This window comes from Bufo bufo, chromosome 5, assembly GCF_905171765.1.
Source record: "Bufo bufo chromosome 5, aBufBuf1.1, whole genome shotgun sequence".
Taxonomy (NCBI): Eukaryota; Metazoa; Chordata; class Amphibia; order Anura; family Bufonidae; genus Bufo; species Bufo bufo.
In genome coordinates, this window is record NC_053393.1 from 158,303,381 (window position 1) to 158,327,080 (window position 23,700).

The window sequence follows — 23,700 nt, forward strand, 5'->3', positions numbered from 1 at the left end:
TTTTTTAGCAACCCTAATCTTCCACCCCCGCACACACACTTTACCGGACCTGTAAAGGGAAGGTCTCCTCCAGACCTGCTCTGCTCCGCTGGGCTCCCTTGATCTAAACATTTGGTTTGATGTTGCCACAGCCAATCACTGGCCACATTGGTGACCGGCTCACCTTACGTCATGACAAATGGTCACGTGATGCAAATGGATCTGGTCTCTGCCACAGTCAGTGATTGGCTGCGGTGATGTCAGACCGGATATTTACTTCTAGGAAGCCCAGTGGAGCATCGCAGGCCGAGAGAAGATGGAGCAGGTAAGTAATCTTCCCTTTACAGGTTCGGTTAAGTTGGAGGTTTTGTACAGTTTGCTCATTGCATGCTTCACATAGAAGTCTGTATAGAATGGAGTGGGAAGGGGGTGTAAAGAGAGGGAGAGAGAGACAAACATAGCCCATTGAAGTCTATGAAGAGGTGAGGGATGAGGAGGAATAAGCTGGTAGAGGGAGATGAGGACATTTTTCTCAGTTTCTTAAAGGGATTCTGTCACCAAGATTTGGGCTGTAGAGATGCGGACATGCACGGCTAGATCGCCGTTAGCATTTCCGCAATATACCTGTCCTATAGGGCTGTGTGCTTTTATTTTCTTTAAAAAAGGATTTTAGAGATATGTAAATTAGTCTTGTAGCTGCCCAAGGGGCTGTACGAACCTTCCTGGTGCCCAGCCATGCCCGCCTGTGAAGGAGCCCAGCACCGCCTATGTCCTCCGAATCTCCTCCTTTCATCACTGATAGATTGCCGTAATCTCGCGCATGCGCAGTTCTTTCCCTGAGGCTAATGCCAGCACAGGGAAGGAACACTATACCGACACTGCGCATGTGCGAGCTCGCGCATCGCGAGATTACGGCAATCTATCGGTGATGAAAGGAGGAGATTCGGCGGACTCAGGCGGTGCTGGGCTCCTTCACAGGCGGGCATGGCTGGGCACCAGGAAGGTTCGTACAGCCCCTTGGGCAGCTACAAGACTAATTTACATATCTCTAAAATCCTTTTTTAAAGAAAATAAAAGCACACAGCCCTATGGGACCGGTATATTGCGGCGATCTAGCTGTGCATGTCCGCATCTCTATAGTCCAAAACTTGGTGACAGAATCCCTTTAAATTCACATGTAGTAAAATGCGATTGTTCCTGCACCTGTGTTGTAGACGAAGACCGAGGACTACACAGCACCTTCTGGGATTTCAATTCTCAGGAGATCTCTTGAGAAAAGCAGAATAAGCAAAACCAATTAGGAGCACACTGCTATATTTATTCCGGAGCACTACATGACTTGAATTAGGGGTCGAACCATAAGGGACCATCCAGATGGAACAGATCCACTGCAGATTTTTCACCATGGCAGATCTACAGCGTTTTACTTTACCAGCAAAGTCGATGAGATTGTAAGAAATGTCCATTTATGCTAAGGATACCCACCACACTGTGCAATATGTGTGGTGAAAATTGTGGCTAATCCACAGCAAAATCCACTACAAATCTGCACCAGAATTTCCACAGTGGAAATGCTGCAAAATCTGCAGTGGAAAATCCACCACACGTGGCCAAACCCTAAAAGTGTGCAAAGTTTAAATCCCAAAAGGGGCTGTGCATTCTTCGATCTTCCTCTGACACAGGTGCGGGGAACAGTTTGCACTTTATTGTTGGTTAGACACGGGAGAAGATTGGAAAGGGTATGAGTAGAAGCATTTGCGTTTCGAATAATCCCTCTCTGCATCTGTAGCGTCCCATTGAGGAAGCCATACCTGAGGGGAGAGTACTAAAGGGAATAGCGTCTTAGGAAATTCCTCCAACACTTTGGACAGGACGCTTCACTTGAAAGGATACTTCTAATGCTGTGAGTTTGCATTCTAGGGGTCCATTCACACGTCTGTAGAATGGGTCCGCATCCATTCCGCAAATTGCGGAGCGGGTGCGGACCCATTCATTCTCTATGGGGCAGGAATGGATGCGGGGGGCAATTTGCGGATCCACAATACACTACGGACGTGTAAATGGACCCTAATAATGAAGTTCCAGGCTTTTCATAAGTAGCAATCACAGCCAGTCAATGCATACATCTGGCATCGAAAGTCCACCCTAATGCACTGTATTTCTATAGTACTGTATCTAGTAAAAGCAGAGTTCTTAGGCAGTTTTCTAATCCTCCTGCCTAAAAGAAATAGACAGCGGCACTCCATAGTGTAAACCACACCAAGATTTAAGGTTTATGCCCAAGGGTAATGGTTATGCTCACCGGATGTAAGACATTTCAGGCTTGTAAATGAGACAAGAATCGACGTCTAGTGTCCCATGTGGTGTCTAATCACGGCTGCGGCTGCTGCCGGACCATGGCAACCACAATGAAAAGTGCGCTATTCGTACTGCCTAACAGACCTAAATTATGCTTGTGAAGCAAGGGATGCAGTCTGTTGTATAGCAGTAAAAAATCTTCACTTCTGTCAATTAAAAGCTATTAGGTATATGAAAATAGCACGTTAGGTTTTTACACTGTAATATCATTATCCCTAGAACCAGATTCAGGAACATCTAAGGCTTTCAGAGGCTACTTTTGAGTAGTGTACCTCTTGGTGAGAGATAGTTCACTGCTAGCCACTTGCCTCTACAGCACACTGAGACATTATGTTAAATTGAAAGACCTCGAGAAGGGGCGCGTCATTGGACTGTGAGAAGCCAAATGGTTATTTCAACAAATTGCCCATCACCTAGGCTGTTCTGACCTAACTGCTAGGAGATGTTGGGAGCAGTGGTTATGTGAGGGCATGCACGCATGGCAAACAGGTTTCAGATGGCCCAGACAGACCACAAGCACGAACAGCTCCTCAGTCTCATTGTCCACAATCCAGACACAGGTGGCATCTACATTACACACCCCTGTCTCTAGCCAGACCATTTCCAGGCACTTAGCAGAAGAACATTTGGTGTCATGGTGCCCATTATATCTCCTGTCATTGCCAGCCAGCTGCATCAATCATGTCTTTGCTGTGGAGCGACATACTGTCCCAATTGCTGATGTGATAACCTGGGGACAGTCGGTCATCCCTAATAATAATACAAAGGACACTAAGAGCTCAGCAATATGTGCTGGATATCCTGCAACCAAAATGCGCTGTCTCTCATGGCAGCGCTTCCAACTGGCATTTCTCAGCAAGATAATGCTTGCTCACATACAGCAAGGATTTCCCAGGAATGTGTCCTACACATTATAACACTTCCTTGGCCTGCCCAGTCACCAGATTTATTGTTACTCCAGCATTTATGGGACCACAGGGACTCCAGCTTTGGCAATCTATGAATGTGCAGGATTTACAGGCCCAGCTGCAACATCTGCGGGCCAAGGTACCACAGGATACCATATAGAACTTGTATGTCCCTATGCCTAACCGTATCTCATCTTTTATCCATGCTAGAGGCGGCTCAGCAGGATCATAGAAATTCCTTTCAATTGTACCGTTTTCATCAATAAATGTATGCTTTCACTCTAATATTTTAATCGCATGCATCATCTTTACATTCACACATAGAAAGTTTCTTTTCACTCCAACAATTCCTTGGTGCATTATTTATTTATTTTTTTGCCAATTTGTGTGCAGATAGATAACACTAATTGCTGTGTTCCTTTAAGTCAAAATGTACCAGCTAAGAACATTTATTAAAACAAAAAATAATTTCCCTGCAGTCCTTACTTAATCATCTTCATTTCTTTGATGCTATTGTCACGGTCCCGCCTGTGATAGGGACTAGAAGATTGAGGAGACTGGCTTCACGTGATTGACAGCCCCTTTGGTTTAACCTTTCTGTGTTGTTGCTGGGGATGACCACACCTCTTGTCTCAGGTGTAGCTTAAGTGGTCATTCCTTCTCCTCTATTTAGTCCGGCCTCACTCATCATGCTATGCGGTTGATAGATCCTTGTTTGTGGAAGTCCTGGTGTTGGTTCTCTCTGAGTTCCTGCTCGTCCGCATACTTCTGGAAGTTAAGTTTATCTTGTTTGTTGTTTTTCCCTACCTACTGATATTAGGCCTGAGGGGGTCTCCTATTCCTTCATCTTGGAAGGAATAGGCCATCTGTGTCCTGAACCTATCTGCAGGGCCCTGTTAGGGTTAGTTAGGGCTTAGTTTCCTGCGTATGAACATTCCTACCGCCAAGGTCTGTTCATACTCCCTTTCCCTAGGTTCCAGGCTTAATACTTTTTCCCTTCCCTTCTGTGTTCAGTGTGGAGTGTATTTACCACACTGCGCAGTGACAGCCATGTTGTCTGAAATTGCAATTACAACTGAAAAACATGTAAAGAATGTCTATATATGACCCAAGAGAGAACCTATACCCTCTCCTCCTCACAATTCTGTGTTTGGCTGTAAGACAACTGTCTGCATCAGGATCCTCCACCAGCCCACAAAGGTTGTTAAAGAGATCCTATCGGCTCACATACACCACCCTTACTAAGGACAGCATAGTGTAGCGACAGACCCACTGATTTCAGCAGTCTGTCACTCCCCTGATGGCATTCAGTAGTAGAGTATTGACCTGGTAAAGGGGGGGGGGGGGGCCAGGATGCTTCCTCGGACTCATCTCCTTCACAGTGCTGTCAAGCGCTGCAGATGTTAGCAGGTCAGTACAAATCTACTGAATGCCATCACAGAAGTGACAGCTGAAATCAGGGCAACATATGGAAGCTGATAAGGGAACCTTCCTAGCAGTTTACCTGCTGAAAATGGAAGAGATCAAGAAGAAATTAGCCCAAGACTGCTTGTTTCAAAAACATTCTGAAAACCACGTAGACTGACAAAAAGTAGGGGTAAAGGTATCTCCTGTTCACTGGTATAATTCATTTCTGAGCTTAATGTTCCTCTAATAGATTGAGCAGACACATCTTGACCTTCTTAGAAAACATTTGTATTAGTAGTTTTTTTTCCTCCTTAAATCTCTGTCACAAATCCCTTAACCGTTATCCTGTCTGCAATCTAGTTTTATTAAACTGTGTCAGTAGTTTAGGGACTGGATCTCTTTTTGCTTATAGACTTTATTCATCCCTTGGGTACTGTTAATTGCTCTTTATGCTGAATGTGCATGAACTAAACATAGTCACCAGCTGGTATTTGCTTTATCTTCTTTTTGCTATCTGGACTTGAAAATGAATTACATTTTTGCTGCTGGCATTGTTCCGAATTTGTAGATCTTTTACATCTAGTGAGACTACAAAGATGTTTCTTTCCAGTATGTTTGCAGATGTCCCTTTTCCATTCATTTTTTTTGGTATAGACTTCAGTAAATTATATAATATAGTTGTTGAGCGTTTGAGTTTACGCATAACTTGGCAGAACGTAAGAAACCAACATTGCTCACTGTATAAAAAGACATTTGTGGTTTGAAGCCGTGAGTTTATACAACATACTTTATTTCTTGATCCAGTCCTAATTAGTTCTTAATAGCTATCTGAGACTTTTATTTTTGAAGGGCTAGTATATGTAAGTCTACTTTCACTTTTGCAGGCAAAGTAATCATCCTTGTCTTTCTTGAATGGATCCTACATACACAAGACTAGGAATATAGCAACCTAGTGAAGTATGGCTATGTTCACATCTGTGTTTTAGCTTCTGTTTGTGACAAATACCACATCCTATGACGAGTCTGTTGTATGATGGATCTCAACAAAGCCTGATGGACCCTGTTGACTTATAATAGGATCTGTCAGGCTTTCATTGCTTTAATTGCAATTATAGTGCTGCATTTGCCTCTGGGGAACTGCCAATGGAGGTTGCAAAAACGGTGTATTATAACATAGTAACATAGTTTATAAGGCTGGAAAAAGACATCCATCCATTGAGTTCAGCCTGTTATCTTGCAAGTTGATCCAGAGGAAACAAAAAAAAAAACCCTGTAAGGTAGAAGCCAATTTTTCTCACTTTAGGGTGAAAAAATTCCTTCCTGAGCCACGTTAGTGGCGATGGAGCCTATGTTCACAAGGTGGTATTTTAAGGTTATTATTTTTTTTATATACAAGAGGACCAGAGATGCACTTTTTTCTATTGTTCTTGGACTAGGTAGTGGTTTGTGGTATTACACCTTGGCAGGAAATGAAAATGCAGATAGCGAAATTATTAAGGCTTCTACTAACAAGTAAAAATATTGAATCTCTTGAAGAAAAAGAAAAATAAATGATGTTTTTCTAGATCCTCCCTAAACAGTTCAAGCAACCATTGTGCAAATATTTTAGTGGAAACATCTGAACAATTCTTTGGCAACTTTCCTTTTTTAGTCAAGAGGCCAAATCACTCCCTCTGCATTCTGATTGCCAACTTTTCTAATTGTGTTTTCAAAACAAGTAGGCACATGATCTCGCCCGGCCTCAACCTGTGATCCTTCTTTGTGAACTGGCATCAGCCAGGAAGTCAAGCAAGGACACAGGAGACCAATCTGCTCAGGCCCGTCCAGGCATTGTGATCATGTAGTTAAGACAATGGCGTATGGAGATCTTAGACTATTATTATGAATAATTATTCTAAGTTATTTTTCTTTTTTAACAGAGTTTATCTCTGACTGAGATTGCTCTAAATGCCTAGAACAATGTTAGGTTATGATTGTATTTACTGTTGTATCCATCTAGTGCAATTATTTTTGCAAAGATGCATTCAGAGAAAACAAGATTTTTCGATATAAATCATGTTGAGTGCCAAAAACATTTGCACTATGCGCCATATATGACTTGGGCCTCTTTCACACGAACGATATGGATTGTGTCAGGGTGCGTTCAGTGAAACTCACACCATTTCGCAAGAAAGTTCAGTCAGTTTTGTCTTCAATTGCGTTCAGTGTTTCAGTTTTTTCCGCGCGGGTGCAATCAGTTTTGATGCGTTTTTCACGTGCATGAAAAAAAACTGAAGGTTTACAACAGGCTTGCGCTTATTAATAAATCAGGCACATCTCATTCCAGCGCAAACTAGATCAAGACTTTGTATAGATTCTGCCTGTGGACTCCTGCTCATTCTGGGACAATCAGTCTGGTGGTCCGTCCTAGTGACCCCTGTCTGTGTATACATAAGGTACCTAGAATCCACAAAATCAGGGCTGTGGAGTCGGTAGATAAATGGTCCGACTCCTCAGTTTTTGGTAACTCCGACTCCTCTGTATTTAATATGCAAATGTATTTTATACTATAAAATACATTTGCATATTAAATACAGAGGAGTCGGAGTTACCAAAAACTGAGGAGTCGGACCATTTATCTACCGACTCCACAGCCCTGCACAAAATAAAGTGAGAGGAGGTTTAAAACTGGTAAATTTCAAGGTATACAATCTTTTTTTTTTTTTTATTGTGACTGTTCCAGGTACTTCTCCAGAATGTTCTCCATTTGTCTGTGCAGGTTTATAGTTGGACATTAAAATGCTAATTAACGTACTTTCGACAATGAGATTTTCATTCTATTCTTTGCTGTTGTTTTAGGTTCTTACAGCGGTTTTATCCCTTTTTGTATTTGAAATAACCTTGAACGTTCCTCTGGCTATATGGTAAGGAAACTGTATCTGTTGTGTACATTTTAGTGGGTCTAAGAAATTGGCAATTATATTTCTGTTTGTATAAGGAGGGAACCTCCAGACATTGCCAGGACCTTCTAGAGAACCCTTCACACTGGAATAATCAAGCGCCTCCTGCTAATGCAGAGAACGGAGATCAATATTCATAGCTTAAAAGGGGGTTTCCAGGATTACAGCATCCAGCACGTATAGGGGTCAGCAAACTGTCCCTTCACCCAATGTGCATCTGGTCACCAGAGCAACAATCCGGAAATGTATCCAAAGTAAACAGGCTACAGCATTGCAGGGGTTAATAGAAAACTCCAATCCGTTTATTCAAAAAGGTACATCCATTACAGCAATGCAGTGTTTTGGCAGACAGTAAAAACCGGCTTTGTCAAGTGCACTTGACAGAAGTGATTTTTACTGCCAAATCGTTGCATTGCTGTAACGGATGTACCTTTTTAAATGAACGATTTGGCGTTTTCTATTAACCCCTGCAATGTGATGATATGGCATTTAACAGATATGCCCATGCTTACCACATGTACATCTTCCTTATGTTTCTCGCCCCCCCCCCCTTCCAATTTGGACTGTTCTTTTACCATGAAACAAATCCCTCTGGTTTGTTTCCATCCTGTATGTAGCACTTCCTGTTGCTGCATCCAACCAAACCCATGATGCACTTCTCCTTTCTGTGCCACAGCTCCAGCTCCGCCTCTAACAACGACCAGCTAGTTTATAGCTCCTCCCACCCAGCTAGTTACACAGACACTCCCCTATCACTGCCCCTATATAACATCACAGGAAATAAGAAAGAGCTGCATGGACATGGTCATGTGACAGCCCAAACCAGAAGGGCAATAAGAAAAGGTAAAAAATACATTACAAAATGACAGCTACCTTCATAAATGATCATTTTAAATGATGATGCCAACTGGAAAACCAGTTTAAAATTAGTTTTTAAGCTTGCAGAAATCCATGTGCTTTCTGCCCTATTCAAATGAATGGAACTGATTTTCAGTCGCGGATTTTCAGCCACGTGTGAAGGTGCCTTAAGCAGTGGCCCAACTTATTCAGCCTGCTGGACCCAATAATTCTGTCCGTAATAATGGGGGACTTGTGTCATCAGTGAAGTACTGACACTTAGTTATTTTATCTTAAAAGCATTTCTCATAGTTGCTTTCATTCCTCTAAAGGCTGCCTTTTGTATACTCCTTGTCAGTAATGTCTCTGAGATGGAAGACAGACAACTTGTCTGCTGTACTTGGCAGTCTACACAATTCTTTAATTTCAAAGAGTTGTTTGGAAGTGTCAGAAAGGGGCTTTGTTTTCATGTCAGGAAGTTAATTACAACCCAATACTGGCACACGCTAAGATGACACTTTGTTTTTCCCTCTTGACTTCATAAAGATTCCTTTAGTTGGTGATGACGGGTGACTGATGTACTTTTCTTCTCCCTCCGTGTAACAGAATCGCCACAAATCATCTCGCACATCCTAGTCAATGTGAAAAAGTCTGTTAGATTAAAAACAAAACAGAAAAAGCACTAAAACCAAAAGAATTGAGATGAAGACAAATATCGGGTTCCAGTCTCATCAAATAGATTGGTAACATATTTAGGAACAAGCATTGTGGTGCTGTTAGCATAGAGCAGACAGCCCTGATAATAAAATGTTCTCTTTCTAGAAACAACACTACAACCACAGACAAAAATAGTCACAGATTCGACCTAAAATAACAAAGCCCAAAGCATACAGCAAATTGAGAGCAGACCTCACCCGCTGGAAATGTGAGACCTAAAGTGTGCCTCCAGTTATAGCACTAGAAAGCGTCCATATGCACAAACCTGAAGAGACGGGCAGGCATACTCAGCCGCTGGGTCTGACACTGGATAGGACCTGTGCCAAGGCATCCGTCTGATGCCCAGTGAGTATTGCGCATGTGTCCTATTAACTCTTAGCAGTTTTATGCTGCTAGGTTCTAACCGCTCCAGCACATGCCAATGAGTCCCCATGGTCACGAGTTCGCAGCTCTCCCACCCACCTGCCTCTGACAGTTTTTTTTTTACGATATAAATCAGCAGCAGGTTGGCGGGTACAGCCAGGGGCTCATGAATATTTGGGACTCATTATTTTGCACTTCACACTGTCCCTGCTGCTCTGTGCACACAACATCAGGGATGTTACCATGGCAGCCAGGGCTTCAGTAGCATCCTGGCTGCCATGGTAACCGATCAGAGCCCCAGGATTACACAGCTGGGCCTCCGATCAGAAGCTGCCACTGCACCACCAATGAGGGGGAGGGGACCCTGTGGCCACTGCCACCAATGATTTTAAAACTGGGGGGGTTGAGAGGGGCCGGCGCACTGTGCCACCAATGATTTTAATGGGGTGGGGGGTTGAGGGGGGGGAGGAGGGTGCACTGCGCCACCAGTGATAATTACCCCTTAATGCAGGAGGCGAGTACTGGCAGATCTGCGGCAGTTAACCCCTCAGCTGCCACACCTGAGGGGTTAACTGCCACTGATTGCAGCTCCCAGTCAGGGGCAGGGTGCCGGCAATGCTATTCTGCTGCCGGCACCCGCCTCCTGTATTATGTGTTAAAGTCTACTTTTCCTGGGTCCAGACTTTAAGTATTAGGCTACACAGAGCGGCGCCCAGCGATGTCCCAGCACTTACTATTAGACCTGGGCGCCGCTCCGTTCGTCCGCAGTGCCCCATTACTGTCTCCTCTCCTGCTTCATATGCTAATTACTATCGGAGCAATGGGGAGGAGACATCAGCTTCTCTAGTGGGCATTCCTTCTCCCTGGCTGTAGCGCTGTCCAATCGCAGCGCAGTGCAGGGAGAAGGAACGCCCACTAGAGAAGCTGATGTCTCCTCTCCATTGCTTCGATAGTAATTAGCATATGGAGCAGGAGAGGAGACAGTAATAGGGCACAGCGGGTGAACGGAGCGCCGCCCAGGAATAATGGTAAGTGCTGGGACATCGCTGGGCGCCGCTCTGTGTAGGAAAAGTACTATCATTGGTGGCGCAGTGCGCCCGCCCCTTTCTTCTCATTGGTGGCAGCGCCAGCACAGGGGGAGGGAGGACAGCTTCCTTCTCCCCTGTGCTGCTGAGGGAACATGAGCGCGCTGATAGCAGCGCGCTCATGTTAAGAGATACTAGACTGCACAGAAGCGCAGCCCAGTATCGAAAAAATGGAAATCCGGGTATCGTATCGATACCGGGACAAAAGTATCGATTGGGGATCGAAATTTCGATACCCGCAACAACCCTAGTTCGGACCTTTTTGGACGTGGTGATACCTGTTATGTTTATTTTGTGTTGTTTTTTTATATGTAAAATTGGGAAAGAGAGGGTGATTTTCAATTTTAAATATTTTTGTGTTTTTTTTTTTTCTCATTTTAATTTTTTTTTTTTACATTTTTCTTTTTTTTTACTGTCATTTTTAGGTCCCTTAGGGAACTTGTACGTGGGGACACATGGTCTGTTTGTGCCATGTACAAAAAATGGAACACAAATGAATAGCATTGAGAAACTGCAGTGCCTTAAGTGCCAGTGTTAGGAAATCAAGAATGAGCAGAGTGTCTGCTATACAATCCTCATGACTGGAGTTCATGGGAGTTGTAAGGACTTTCCCGTACTTGAAAAGGATATACAATTCTGCTACATAAACTACATGCAAAAGCTGCACCAACAATGCAAAATGTGAACACAATCTAGTGCTAAAAAATTACTTCATTGACCAGTGGGTGAGGTGGCAGCAGTAAGGCTTTGTCCAAAGAATGGGTAATTTAAAGGACTGCTTTCAGATAGAAAATTTTTTAGTTATGGAAGAATCTTGAGAGTTATGTGACATACATTTCATTGCTTAGACAAAATAAAGAAATCCGCAGCACTCTTCCAGTGGGGAAAAAATACAGTCTTTAATGAACCAGCAGCAAGATGATGGGACGTTTCGACCGTCTCCGGTCTTTGTCAAGCAATGATTCAAGACCGGAGACGGTTGAAACGTCGCATCATCTTGCTGCTGGTTCATTAAAGACTGGATTTTTTCACCACTGGAAGAGTGCTGCGGATTTCTTTATTTTGTCTACGTTACTCTGGGACCCATGGCCAGGATCCCCATCTGCGAGCACCATTACCCTTTTTAATGGCCTTTTCTCCATGTGGGGAGTTGTAGTGCTGCTTATTATTCTATTAATACATTTCATTGCTGGCAGCCAAACTGTTAAATTTTCCATATGTGGCACGGCCAGTGTAGGTTAAAGCCGGTGGATCAATGTAAAAATGTTCATCTTGTATTCTGCGGACCCCATTAGTCTGATGTGTTTTCTCGCTTGTGTCATGGAGCTGTACAATCCTGCTGCTCTGATCTGCTCCAATCTACATGACTTGTAACTTGGCATGTTTCCCAGGCATGAAGCTCAATGAAGGAAGGAAAACGTTACAAAGGTCACACATAGTATGTAGAGCTCTTGAACTGCAAAGTATGGTGAGCTCTTGAACGGCAAAGCTGATTTCTTTCAGCTTTTCACACATTATTTAGTTTCTTAGCTTGAATTTGCAGCAAATGCACTAGAATTATTGTTCAAAGATGAATATTCATTTCATTATCTCTTTTTAAAATAACTTTATAGTGGTCAGAACTACATTGTTCAAATATGACGTCCAGTTCTCTTAAAAGGGTTTCTCATCTGAGACAATGGGGGCACATCGCTATGAAATGCCCCAATTGTCGGTAAGGAGTCGGCCAAAGTGGTGGCTGGAGGACTCCAGTCCGGCCACCACCAAGCGCCTTCTCCATAGAAGTGAATAGTAGTGCACCGCGCATGACCGGCCACCGCTCCCCATTCACTTCTATGGGCCTGACGGAAATAGCCGAGCTAGTGACAGCCCCATAGAAATGAATAGAGGGTGGCTGCGCATGTGCAGTGTGCCCTCCACCACGTTCGGGACTCTGTTTTAGAGATGGATACAGATCCCAGCAATGAGACCTCCACCTGTCAGACAATGGGGACATATCCTAGCGTTATGCCCCCATTGTCTCAGATGAGACAACCCTTTTAAAGTCTGACTGCCCACCTGCAGAGACCACTAGGGGGAGCTTAGGGGCTTTCTGCATACTGACTATACATTGAGCTCCTTAATCAAACTGTATTCAGTAACCTCCCCCTAAGAGTATATCCAAACCTTGTGGATTTTTGTCCATAAAAACCACAGCGTAATGCAATACCAGCTAAGTAGTAAAGATTTCAAAATCTCATGTATACAGTGTGGAAGTTGACCTTCGGTGCAGACTTTTACACCATGTCAGTTGTCCACAGCTGCATCCTCTTCTGTGCAGGAGCTGGCCCAATTCAGCTACTGTCCAGTACCTGCCCAGAAAAGGATACATATGAGTAAACCACGCTAGTGCCGCCATATACTGGGCTGGTGCTGAGGAGTGCTGTTTACATAGTCTTTGGTCAGCCAGTGGGAGACTTTTTAACAGCAGATCAGGTGAGCTAAAAAGTAAGGTTAATAATATAACTAAGATTTCAAGATCTTCAGTTTTATTCAAATTAGCTCAAGGACGGACTGGTCATAGACCCGACAGGGAAATTTCCTAGTCAGCCGATGCCCAAGAGGCCACTAGAGTCTTCCTTAGGCTGCCAGGTATGTAACAATCTGACGCTTTCAACATTATTGGGAGCATCAGGTACTTATGTGCCTTATGGCTTTCTACTCCGCCGTTCACCCCACCTGTGGCCCGCATTGCATATGATATAGCCGAGCACGCCTACTTGTCTTGCTCCCACCTTCTTTCAATTTGGATGGGCCACTTTTTCTTTTCCAGGAACACTTTAAGTTGTCAGTCTGCCCCTGAATTAGTTGATGCACAAATAAATACACTCCACAACAAAAACTACTACATCTAGTATTTTGTATGACCGCCATGATTTTTAAGGACAGCACCAAGTTTTCTAGGCATGGAATGAACAAGTTGGTGACACATCGCAACATCTATCTTTTTCCATTCTTCAAGAACAATCTCTTTTAGAGCCTGGATGATGGATGGAGAGTGATGCTCAACTTGACTCTTTAGAATTCCCCACAGTTTTTCGATTGGGTTCAGATCAGGAGACCTACTGAATCATTTTCACCATGCTCTTCTTAAGAAATACAACAGTGGACCTAGATGTAATGTTGGAAAAGTGCACGATAACCATCTGAATTCATGATACCATCAATGAAATGCAGCTCCCTGATATCAGCAGCACTCATGCAGCCCCACATAGAGACACTGCCACCACCATGTTTGACTTTAGGCATCATGTGTTTTTCTTTGTACTCCTCACCTTTGCAACACCATACAGTTTTGAAGCCATCAGTTCCAAAAACATTTATCGTGATGTCATCACTCGAGAATATAGAGTCCCAGTAGTCTTCATCTTTTTCAGCAAATTGTAGCCGGGCTTTTTTTGTGCATGGGCTTTAGGAGAGGCTTCCTTTATGGGAGATACCCATGCATGCCATTCCTCTGAAGTATATGCCATATTGTGTCACATGAAACCTTTATCCCAGTTTCTTTGGCAAAATGCAGTGAACTTGCTTGGAGATTTTCTTCAGCCCTTCTCATCAGAAGACGCTCCTATTTAGGTGTTAACTTCCGTGCATGGCCTGGACGGCTCTTGTGAGATGGTTGCAGTTCCATCTTTTTTTAAATTTTGTATTACTTTTGCTACAGTATTCCGACTGATAAGTAAAGCTTTGCTGATATTCTTGTAGCCCCCACCTTTCTTGTGTAAAGAAATTATTTTATTTCTCTTGTGATGCCATTGCTGAAATGGGAAGGGATTTTCATTGTTAAGTAGCGCTCTGTTATAATGAACTGTCTGCTGGACACTTGTCTTATGAATAATTAGACTCACCTGGTTAAATTCTTTTTAGGGCTGTATTACACCAACAGATTATCTGACCAATTTCTGTCCAATCAGACCAATGGTTGGTGTGTATAACAAAAGATCTGTGTGTGTAAACACCCATCTGACCAATGATTGGTAAGAAAATCTGTCAGATAATGTGTTGGTCTAATACAGCCCTTAATTAGAGTTTTGTTGTCTAAACGTTAACTTTGCTTCTAAAACTTTCATTGGGGTGTACTAATTTTCGCAACATGGATGAATGAATTTGTTAGGATAATTAGTTTTGTGTCTGCAAATTAAAAAATCTTATTTGCAAACAATGGCCCACATTTGTGGGAGTATTTTTTAGTAGGTATCCCATAAAAAATGTTGATTCTGAAAGGAAATTAAAGGTTTTCTGACAAATCTTTTCAGGTGTACTCATTTATGCTGAGCACTGTGTACAGTGTATATGTATGTATGTGTGTGTGTATATATATATATATATATATATATATATGTATATATACACACACACACATATATACACAAACACATGCATGCATACATACATACACACACACACACAGTCAAGTCACCTTATTATGGACAGCAGCTAGACAGGCTAGGAGTGACTCAATAAGGTCCTGGTAGGTTGTCACAGGTATCAGGAGCCATTCTGACTGCAGAATATCCCACAGCTGCTGGAGTATGCATGGAGGAGGATCCACAGAGCAAACATGATAATCTAGGTGGTCCCACAGATGATCCATTGGGTTTAAGTGTGTGGAATTAGGGTGCCAGGAAGTCTTGGTCATGCTATGTGACATGTCACATTGTCTTGCTGTAAGATCCCATGTGCCCCAGGGAAGAAGGATGGATTTTTGCCCAAACCAGTTGGGAGTGCTTTGCACATGAATGAGTGGGCCCACAGAAAGCCACAAAAACATTCCCTAGACCAGGCATGCTCAACCTACGGCCCTCCAGCTGTTGGAAAACTACAACTCCCACAATGCCCTGCTGTAGGCTGATAGCTGTAGACTGTTCAGGCATGCTGGGAATTGTAGTTTTACAACAGCTGGAGGGCCGCAGGTTGAGCATGCCTGCCCTAGACCATAATGCTGCCCTCAACAGCTTGTGTTCTTCCAACAATGGTTACAGGGTGTTTGTTCTGATGTTTCTAGTCTGTTTCGTCAATGTCCATCCGCTCAATGAAGCAGAAAATGTTACTCATCAGAGAAGGCAAACCTTTGCCAATCAGGGGAGGTCCAATTCTGATACTGCTGCAAAAATTGAAGCCTTTTCTGCCAATGCAGCTTCATTAGCAGAGATGCAGTGACTATCTGTCTGCCCCTAATGGAGCCCCATAATGAGTAGGGTTTGCTGAACTGTTTCAGACGCACATCTAGTAGTCCCCTGGTTCATCTTGACTGTGAGCTGCTCCACTGTAGTATGTCGTTTTGCCCTTGCACACCTTCGTATCCGACATTCACACCTGACATCAGTGGCACATGGTGCTCCACAGTTTCCATGTCATTTATTCGCAATGGTGCCATTTGTCCACTGACGATACACTTTCTATATAATATAACAAAAACAAAGACAGGTGCACTCTGCAGTCTTACTAAGCCCTCAAACTGGTGTTAAAATTGAGAGATTAGCCAACATGTCCTACGTGAGGACATGTCTGAGCCCGAGCACCGCGCCAAGGTTTCTCAAGTAGCTCGGGACCTAACGCTAAACCTACCTGGGCCATGTGGGCAATACCAGGAGCCAGTGGGCGAATTACAGGAGCGCAAGGTCCGACTCAAAGCAATCTCCCAGTAACCTCCAGCATGTGACCATGCAAACAATGGGAGGAGGCAGAGAGCTCTGAGCCCCACCCAAGACTGGCTGATATAGCCCGGGCCTCACATGTGCACCAGAGTGCTGCCTGTGGATGGAAATAAAGGCACATTCAGACTAGGAGTTTCTACACCTCCAAAAAATTCAAAATACAAACTACAAATTGGCGTGGTATTAAAAAGCAGGAAATGCTCAACCCCATATGCAGTGGTGCATCTATACCGGGGGGCAGATCCTGCACTTGTGGTCCGCTGCTAATGGCAATCCCCAGCAAAAATGCATATAATGGAGGATGCCTGCAGTGGACCACAAGTACACTTTCACCACAGCAGCACGTGAACAGTTCACAAACTGTGCTGTCTCAGAAATACTGCCACCCTTGGCCTGCAAGCTAATAGTCTTTTTATCCATGACGGCAACGAGGGATATCTGTGCAGACAGCCTATCACACACCTTATATACCAACCAAGCCACCTCACAACTTTCTTCATGAGCTGTGCGCTGCTGATGCTGAAAGTACGAAGAGGTCATAATAACGTGTCTTGACTTACGCTGCTTAATTACGCCGGCTAGAGCGGTGATTCGGATGCACAGCGCAGGTGTGGGATTTCACACTGGAGGGAGGAGGTAATCAGAAGAACCTAGGGCGGGCCAGAGTGGTGAAAGGGGAGGGGTTTCAGATGAATAGCGACGAGGGGCCTGGGCACCGGCCGCTTGAATGCCGCCCCTGGGCACCTTCAGACCTAATTTGCATATTGAATAAAAGTGTTTTTTGAAGAAAATAAGCGATGGACAGCTAAACAGTAAGTAGCATTCCAATATGGGGACTATAATGCTGATTAGTGTTCTATAACGGTCAGTATAGGTGAAAGACTCCCTTTAAGGGAGCAAATTTGAAGTCTCTTGTGAAGCTGATGGAAGAGTTACAGTTAGGCAGCCAAGAGTTATTATTTTCAGTGGTGATGTCATATGTGAAGAACTTACAGATTAAAAGGTGGAGCAACCTTGGTTGGATATTTTGAATACTAATAACCCAAAAAAGGGTCTGTTGTCCATTTTGTACAAAATAATTTGCAGTATGGATGGAAAACTCCAAAACTTTTAAAGACCTTTTCAAGATTAAAATTGTTAAAACCAATTTCATAGACCTGACATGGAGCTGTTCCAGAATGCACCGCTATTGGACTAATGTTGTATAGAGTTTGTGTTTAAAGGGCCATGTGATCCTATTGTATTCAGGTATGCAAAAATTGTCTAAAAGGGGTAAATGACAATTATTTACTTACACTCAAGGGATTAAATCTCCCCAGTCTCCTCAATAATCGCTTTGCTAGATTTATTTCAAGCTGGCAGCTCAGAGTGTACTTTTCAGAGGCATGTCCTTCCTAATGACAGCTGAGTGATGGAACTGAGCATGTCCATCCATGTCGGTGAGATGGACACAGAAATTAGACAGCAGGTGGTGCTATACTGATAGAGTTCAATGACTAACTCGGTGGCTATACTAAATTTCTAACTACATGCAATTTCAAAATAATTCAGATCCAGGTGCTGGCTTGAAAACTGTAAAATATTTTTTAAAGGACAACCCCTTTAAAAAAAAAAAAAAAAAAAAAAAAAAGGCACATGTAACTATTATTCAAGGCCATGTGCGCAAATTGTTTATTGGCAGAATGTCCCCCATTGACCTGGGATTATGGATTACCGTTTCGTATTGGTCTTCAGAAGAGAACCTAAACACTTTACAAGAACTCTCATCATGATTAGTTTTATGTAAGTGGCAGTGAAGCATTAAAAATGAAAATGTACAAGAGGTTCACATGCTGTGAAGGGCTGAGTGCCCAGACACTACTCTCTCTCCAAATTACATCTACAATTATTTAATGGTAAGGCGCTTTATTCTTTCATAGGTAAAGTAAGATTTAATTCGAACATTGCTTTTATTTTGGTTTTACTTGTTTTTTTTATATACAAAACAGGGAGACTGGCCATGTTCTAGCTGACAAACATCAAACATTAAGGCCTCTTTCACACGGGCGTGTACGGATTAGGTCCGGGTGCATTGCGGCAAACCCGCACGAGTAGGAACTCAATTGCAGTCAGTTTTGACTGTGATTGCGCTCCGATGTTCAGTGATAAAAAACCGACTGTGGTACCCAGACCCGAACTTCTTTACAGAAGTTTAGTTTTGGGTTAGTTGTTCATCACATGGTCCATCACATGATCCATCACCATGGTGATGGATCATGTGATGAGCGTAGTGACATCATCAAAGGTCCTATTGCTCACAGTTAAAGACAGAAGAGATGCCGGCTGCACGAACAAGTGAATTAAGGTGAGTTAATTTTTTATTTTTATTTTTTTTTAACCCCTCCAGCCCTATTTTACTTAGCATTCTGTATCCTGAATGCTATTATTTTCCCTTATAACCATGTTATAAGGGGAAATAATAATGATCGGGTCCCCATCCCGATCGTCTCCTAGCAACCGTGCGTGAAAATCGCACCACATCGGCACTTGCTTGCGGATGCTTGCGATTTTCACGCGACCCCATTCATTTCTATGGGGCCTGCGTTACGTGAAAAACGCACAAAGAGGAGCATGCTGCGATTTTCACGCAACACACAAGTGATGCGTGAAAATCACCGCTCGTGTGCACAGCCCCATAGAAATGAATGGGTCAGGATTCAGTGCGGGTGCAATGCGTTCAACTCACGCATCGCATCCGCGCGGAATACTCGCCCGTGTAAAAGGGGCCTAAGGGTATGAGTACAAACAAAAAGTCCATGAAATACTGTACTTTTAGATCATTAAACCTGCATTGTCATTATTCTTCATGGTATGCACAGTGCCTATTATGCAGTTAATGCCAAAACACTAGGGCACTAATGTGACATTGGTTACCATAGTGTGTATTTGTAGCTTTCCTCTGGTGTCCCATTTTCTGAGTACTCGCCAGACATGGGGAGATACACAAACTGTGTACAACACCTTCTTAAAGATTGTATAACAAAAAAATACTTTACTACAATGTACTCTATTTTTCCGATAATATATTATGGTAAAGTGGCCACTTCCAAAGCAACACTTACCGAGTTCCCAGTGTTTCAGAGATTGCGAGAGTGTTCATGTGTGTATTTCATGTGCAAGTTTATGGGCAGCACGTGACAACTGCTGGTCAAGAACCTCACAGACAGCTGAACTCCTGTGTGGATCTATTGGGGGATCATATTAAACTTTTGTCTACATAAGATGTTGAATGAGTAATCCAATGTGTACCCTCTAGGGTTCTTTCTATACTGTAATGATAGAAAAATATTTTCTCTTTACTTAAAAAGTCTGTGGAGATGTTTCCTACTTATGATGGTCAGTTGTTTAACCCCTTAGTGACCAAGCACATTTTTTAAAAATTGCATTCCAAGAGCTAGAACTTTTTAGTTTTTTCATAAATTTACTTGTAGGAGGTCTTATTTTTTGCAGGACAAGTTATAGTTTTTAATACACCATTTTAAGTACATGTAATGATTGATTAAAGCCAGCCGTTTAGCTAAAACCCCCTTTGTTTACGTCAGTAAAAACACGTATGGGTGGTCACTAAGGGGTTAAGAGATTAACAAATTCTTTTTTTAATATTTATTTGAAAGTGTCAGTAGTTCAATGGTGATGTACATCTAAGAGGGGTTACTCATAATGTAAAAACACAAATACAATAACCATGAAACTATTAACAGACTGATACAGTGTGGAGAGGACCCTGCCCGCAAGAGCTTACAATCTACAGAAGAAAGGGGAAGACACAATAGATGAGGGTAAAAGCTGCTCATCTGGCTGTGCAGTGGTAGCATACTTATTTCAGGTGGTAGGCTTTCTACAGTAGGTTGCTTTTGAAGTTTTGGATATTGGGGGAGAGTCTGTGCTGGTGTAGTGAGTTTCATAGAAGTGGAGATGGACGTGAGTAATCTTGTAGACGATTGTGTGAGGAACAGACCAAAGAAGAGCATTACAGTATATGGAAAGCAGGTCAAAGATGTAAGCGGGGGACAGATTTTGGATGGCCTTATACGTAGTTGTTAGTATTTTGAACTGAATTTGCTGGGCATTGCGGAGCCAGTAAATGGATTGGTAGAGGAGAAACTAGTGGAGAGTTGGATTAACCAGACAGCAGAGTTGAGGATAGATTGGAGGGGTGCAAGAGTGTTAGATAGGAGGCCAAAGAGGATGAGGTTGCAGTAGTCCAGGTGGCAAATGACGAAGGCATGCACTAGCATTTTAGCTGTCTCTGGTAAGGAAGGAGCGAATACAAGCGATATTCTTGAGTCGAAAGAGGCAGGTGGTGTAAGAGTTTGGATGTGTGACTTGAAGGACACAGCAGAGTCAAATGTTATGTCCAGACAGCGGACCATGTGAAACTGGAGAGAGCATAGTTCTGGGGGCTGAGTGACCAGGGGAAAAGATTAATTCTGTTTTCTCCATGTTGAGTTTTAAGAAGCAGGAGGAGAAGAAAGAAGATATAGCTGATAGACACGACTGGATTCTAGATAGAAGGGAAGTGACATCTGGGCCAGAGAGATTTGCGTGTCATCAGCATACAGTTGTTGTTGGAAGCCATGGGACTCTATGAGCTGTCACAGACCGAATTTATAAATGGAGAAAGATAGGTGACCCAGGACAGAGCCTAGAGAGACACTAGCAGAGAGAGGGCATGATAAGGAGGTGGTGTATGAATGGGAAATGCTGAAGGTTCTGTTGGTGAGGTATGAGGAGATCCAGGAGAGGGCCAGTTCTCTGAAGGGGATGTTTTATTCAATTTTTTTGTTTTCTTTCACAGTTTCCTGACGTGTGTTCTTGGGGAGGCTCTTCTTGTGTATACAGAGAAGATGGGTGGATGAGAAGATATTCATGTACGTTTTTTGTCAGAATTGGATTTTCCATGATGCCATCAAGCAAGCCAGAACTTTCATTGATTATCTGATGATGGTCTCACAACATGTTCTTATGCACTATTTACTGTGTTCAAGGGATGGTAGATGCAGCTGACTATTGCAAGAAAAAGAATTAGAGGGAGAATATACATGACTACAACTGTGCAAAATTATTATGCAAGTGAAATATTAATACAATTTCTGTAAAATTAGCATTAGTTTTGTTTTATTTCTCATCTTTTTAGATGTCTGCTATCAATCTTAGCTTTGTTAATTAGATTGCGAGGTGATCTTGGTTAAAGGGAAAGTTATTTAAAGAGCGTGTTCCACATTATTAAATAAGTCATAGTTCTCATGTAATATGGGGAGCAAGAATGACCATTCTGAATGTTGAGTGAAATAGTACAGTGTTTTGCAAAGGCATGAAAACAACTGATAAACTATTTCACAAAAGTTAGTACACCCCTCACATTTTTGTAAATATTTTATATCTTTTCATGGGACAACACTGAAGAAATTACACAGTGTACACAGAAATTAACAGTGTAAATGTGTTGTGCCCTCAAAATAACTCAACACACAGCCATTAATGTCATAAAGCTGCTGGTGTCTCCAAAATGTCACAAACCTATTGATGAAGGATCCTCCGCAGGCCACCCCTAAACAAAGCTCACAGAGAAGCGTTTGCAGTGGGCTCAGAAATGCAATTTTCAAATGGTTATATTCCCCGATAAATGTTGTATGATCTTGATGGGCTAGTGAACGGCCACCCTGTTCCTACAGGACTGCAACGTCAGCAAGGGAATGGCGGAGTGATGATTTGGGCTGGAATTTGCCAAGTGAAAAGGTAGGGTCCAGGATTGTGTCAAAATGAACTCTGGGTTATATATTAAAGGGTTTCTGTCACTCCACAAAACTCTTTTTTTTTTTTTTGGATAGTTAGATTCCTCATAGCGCGATATAGGGGAATATAATAGTCTTACTTACTTTCATGCGGCCGATTCTTTATAAAACGAAGTTTTATAATATGTAAATGAGGGCTCTACCAGCAAGTAGGGCGTCTACTTGCTGGTAGCCGCAGCAGAAAACCGCCCCCTCGCCGTGTTGATTTACAGGGCCAGCCGTGATCTCCTCCTCCGGCCGGCCCTGTCAGTAATTAAAAAATCGCGCGCCTCTGGTCATTCGGCGCAGGCGCTCTGAGATGAGGAGGCTCGTCTCCTCAGCACTCCCTCAGTGCGCCTGCGCCGATGACATCACCGAAAGAGAAGACGTCATCGGCGCAGGCGCACTGAGGGAGTGCTGAGGAGACGAGCCTCCTCATCTCAGAGCGCCTGCGCCGAATGACCAGAGGCGCGCGATTTTTGAACTACTGACAGGGCCGGCCGGAGGAGGAGATCACGGCTGGCCCTGTCAATCAACACGGCGAGGGGGCGGTTTTCTGCTGCGGCTACCAGCAAGTAGACGCCCTACTTGCTGGTAGAGCCCTCATTTACATATTATAAAACTTCGTTTTATAAAGAATCGGCCGCATGAAAGTAAGTAAGACTATTATATTCTCCTATATCGCGCTATGAGGAATCTAACTATCCAAAAAAAAAAAAAAGAGTTTTGTGGGGTGACAGAAACCCTTTAAGTTCGTAACTTGGCATGTTGCCATGGCATAAAAAGAAAAATTGTGCCTTCCAAAAATAAAATAATTTTCATGCAAGTAAATGCATCATCTCGTGCTGCAAAAAACACAGTGGTCTCCTTGGTTGCTATGGTGCATGGTTTGGCCACCATCATCTCATGACCTCAATCCTACAGAGAACCTGTGGAACATCCTTAAAAAAAAAGATCTATGAGAAGTGTCCGTCAATATAAAATCATGGAAAATAATGCATTAAAAACAATATATGCAAACATGATATGGACTAAGCCCTTACTCACTAATATGATGAAATCTGAGACACTCAGCCAATATATTTTGATAAAAACACATCTGTGCCGGCCTAGGTGGTCTCTGTCAGACAGGTCATACTCTAAACCTAGCTATGCCGTATGGGCATCTACATTCAGGAGAGCAGAACCTGCACATATATACCTCAGAACAGCAGCTCCAGGAGGCAGTACTGCCATCCTCTAAAGAAGTACAAGCCGAAGCTATACATGGACTTAAACGTTAAGTGGAAAACGGAGTTGATCAATGCATCACAAGAAGTGCTCATATATCCATTAGGGAATAGAACATTTTAATTTAAATTGTGTTTATTTCTTTTTAAATTATCTGTACATGCAGAAAATAACAGATTTCTGGTAGAAAAGATACGCATGTCATTATTGAATGTTTTAAAAAAACTCAATTCTGCAGAATATATTTTCTGTTATTTTCCACTTGTAATAACATCCACATTGCAATATCACTGTTGAGTAAAAAAAATAAAAATCCTTGCACAAAACAAAACTGCATGTGTATAATAATTTGGAAGATGGTGTAGTAC

The 23,700-nt window shown here is 42.8% G+C and overlaps 1 protein-coding gene across 2 annotated transcripts in view; it reads left to right on the forward strand.

The window, feature by feature from the left end:
• Nucleotides 1–22,107, forward strand: part of TMEM241 (transmembrane protein 241) — a 141,508-nt gene extending 119,401 nt beyond the window's left edge. For both annotated transcript variants that reach the window (XM_040431905.1, XM_040431906.1), the window contains exons 14-15: nt 7,491–7,555; nt 21,127–22,107. In XM_040431905.1, coding sequence (XP_040287839.1) covers nt 7,491–7,555; nt 21,127–21,187 — 126 coding nt within the window. In that variant the 3' untranslated portion in view covers nt 21,188–22,107. The remainder of the gene's footprint in view (nt 1–7,490; nt 7,556–21,126) is intronic.
• Nucleotides 22,108–23,700: the final 1,593 nt, after the last annotated feature.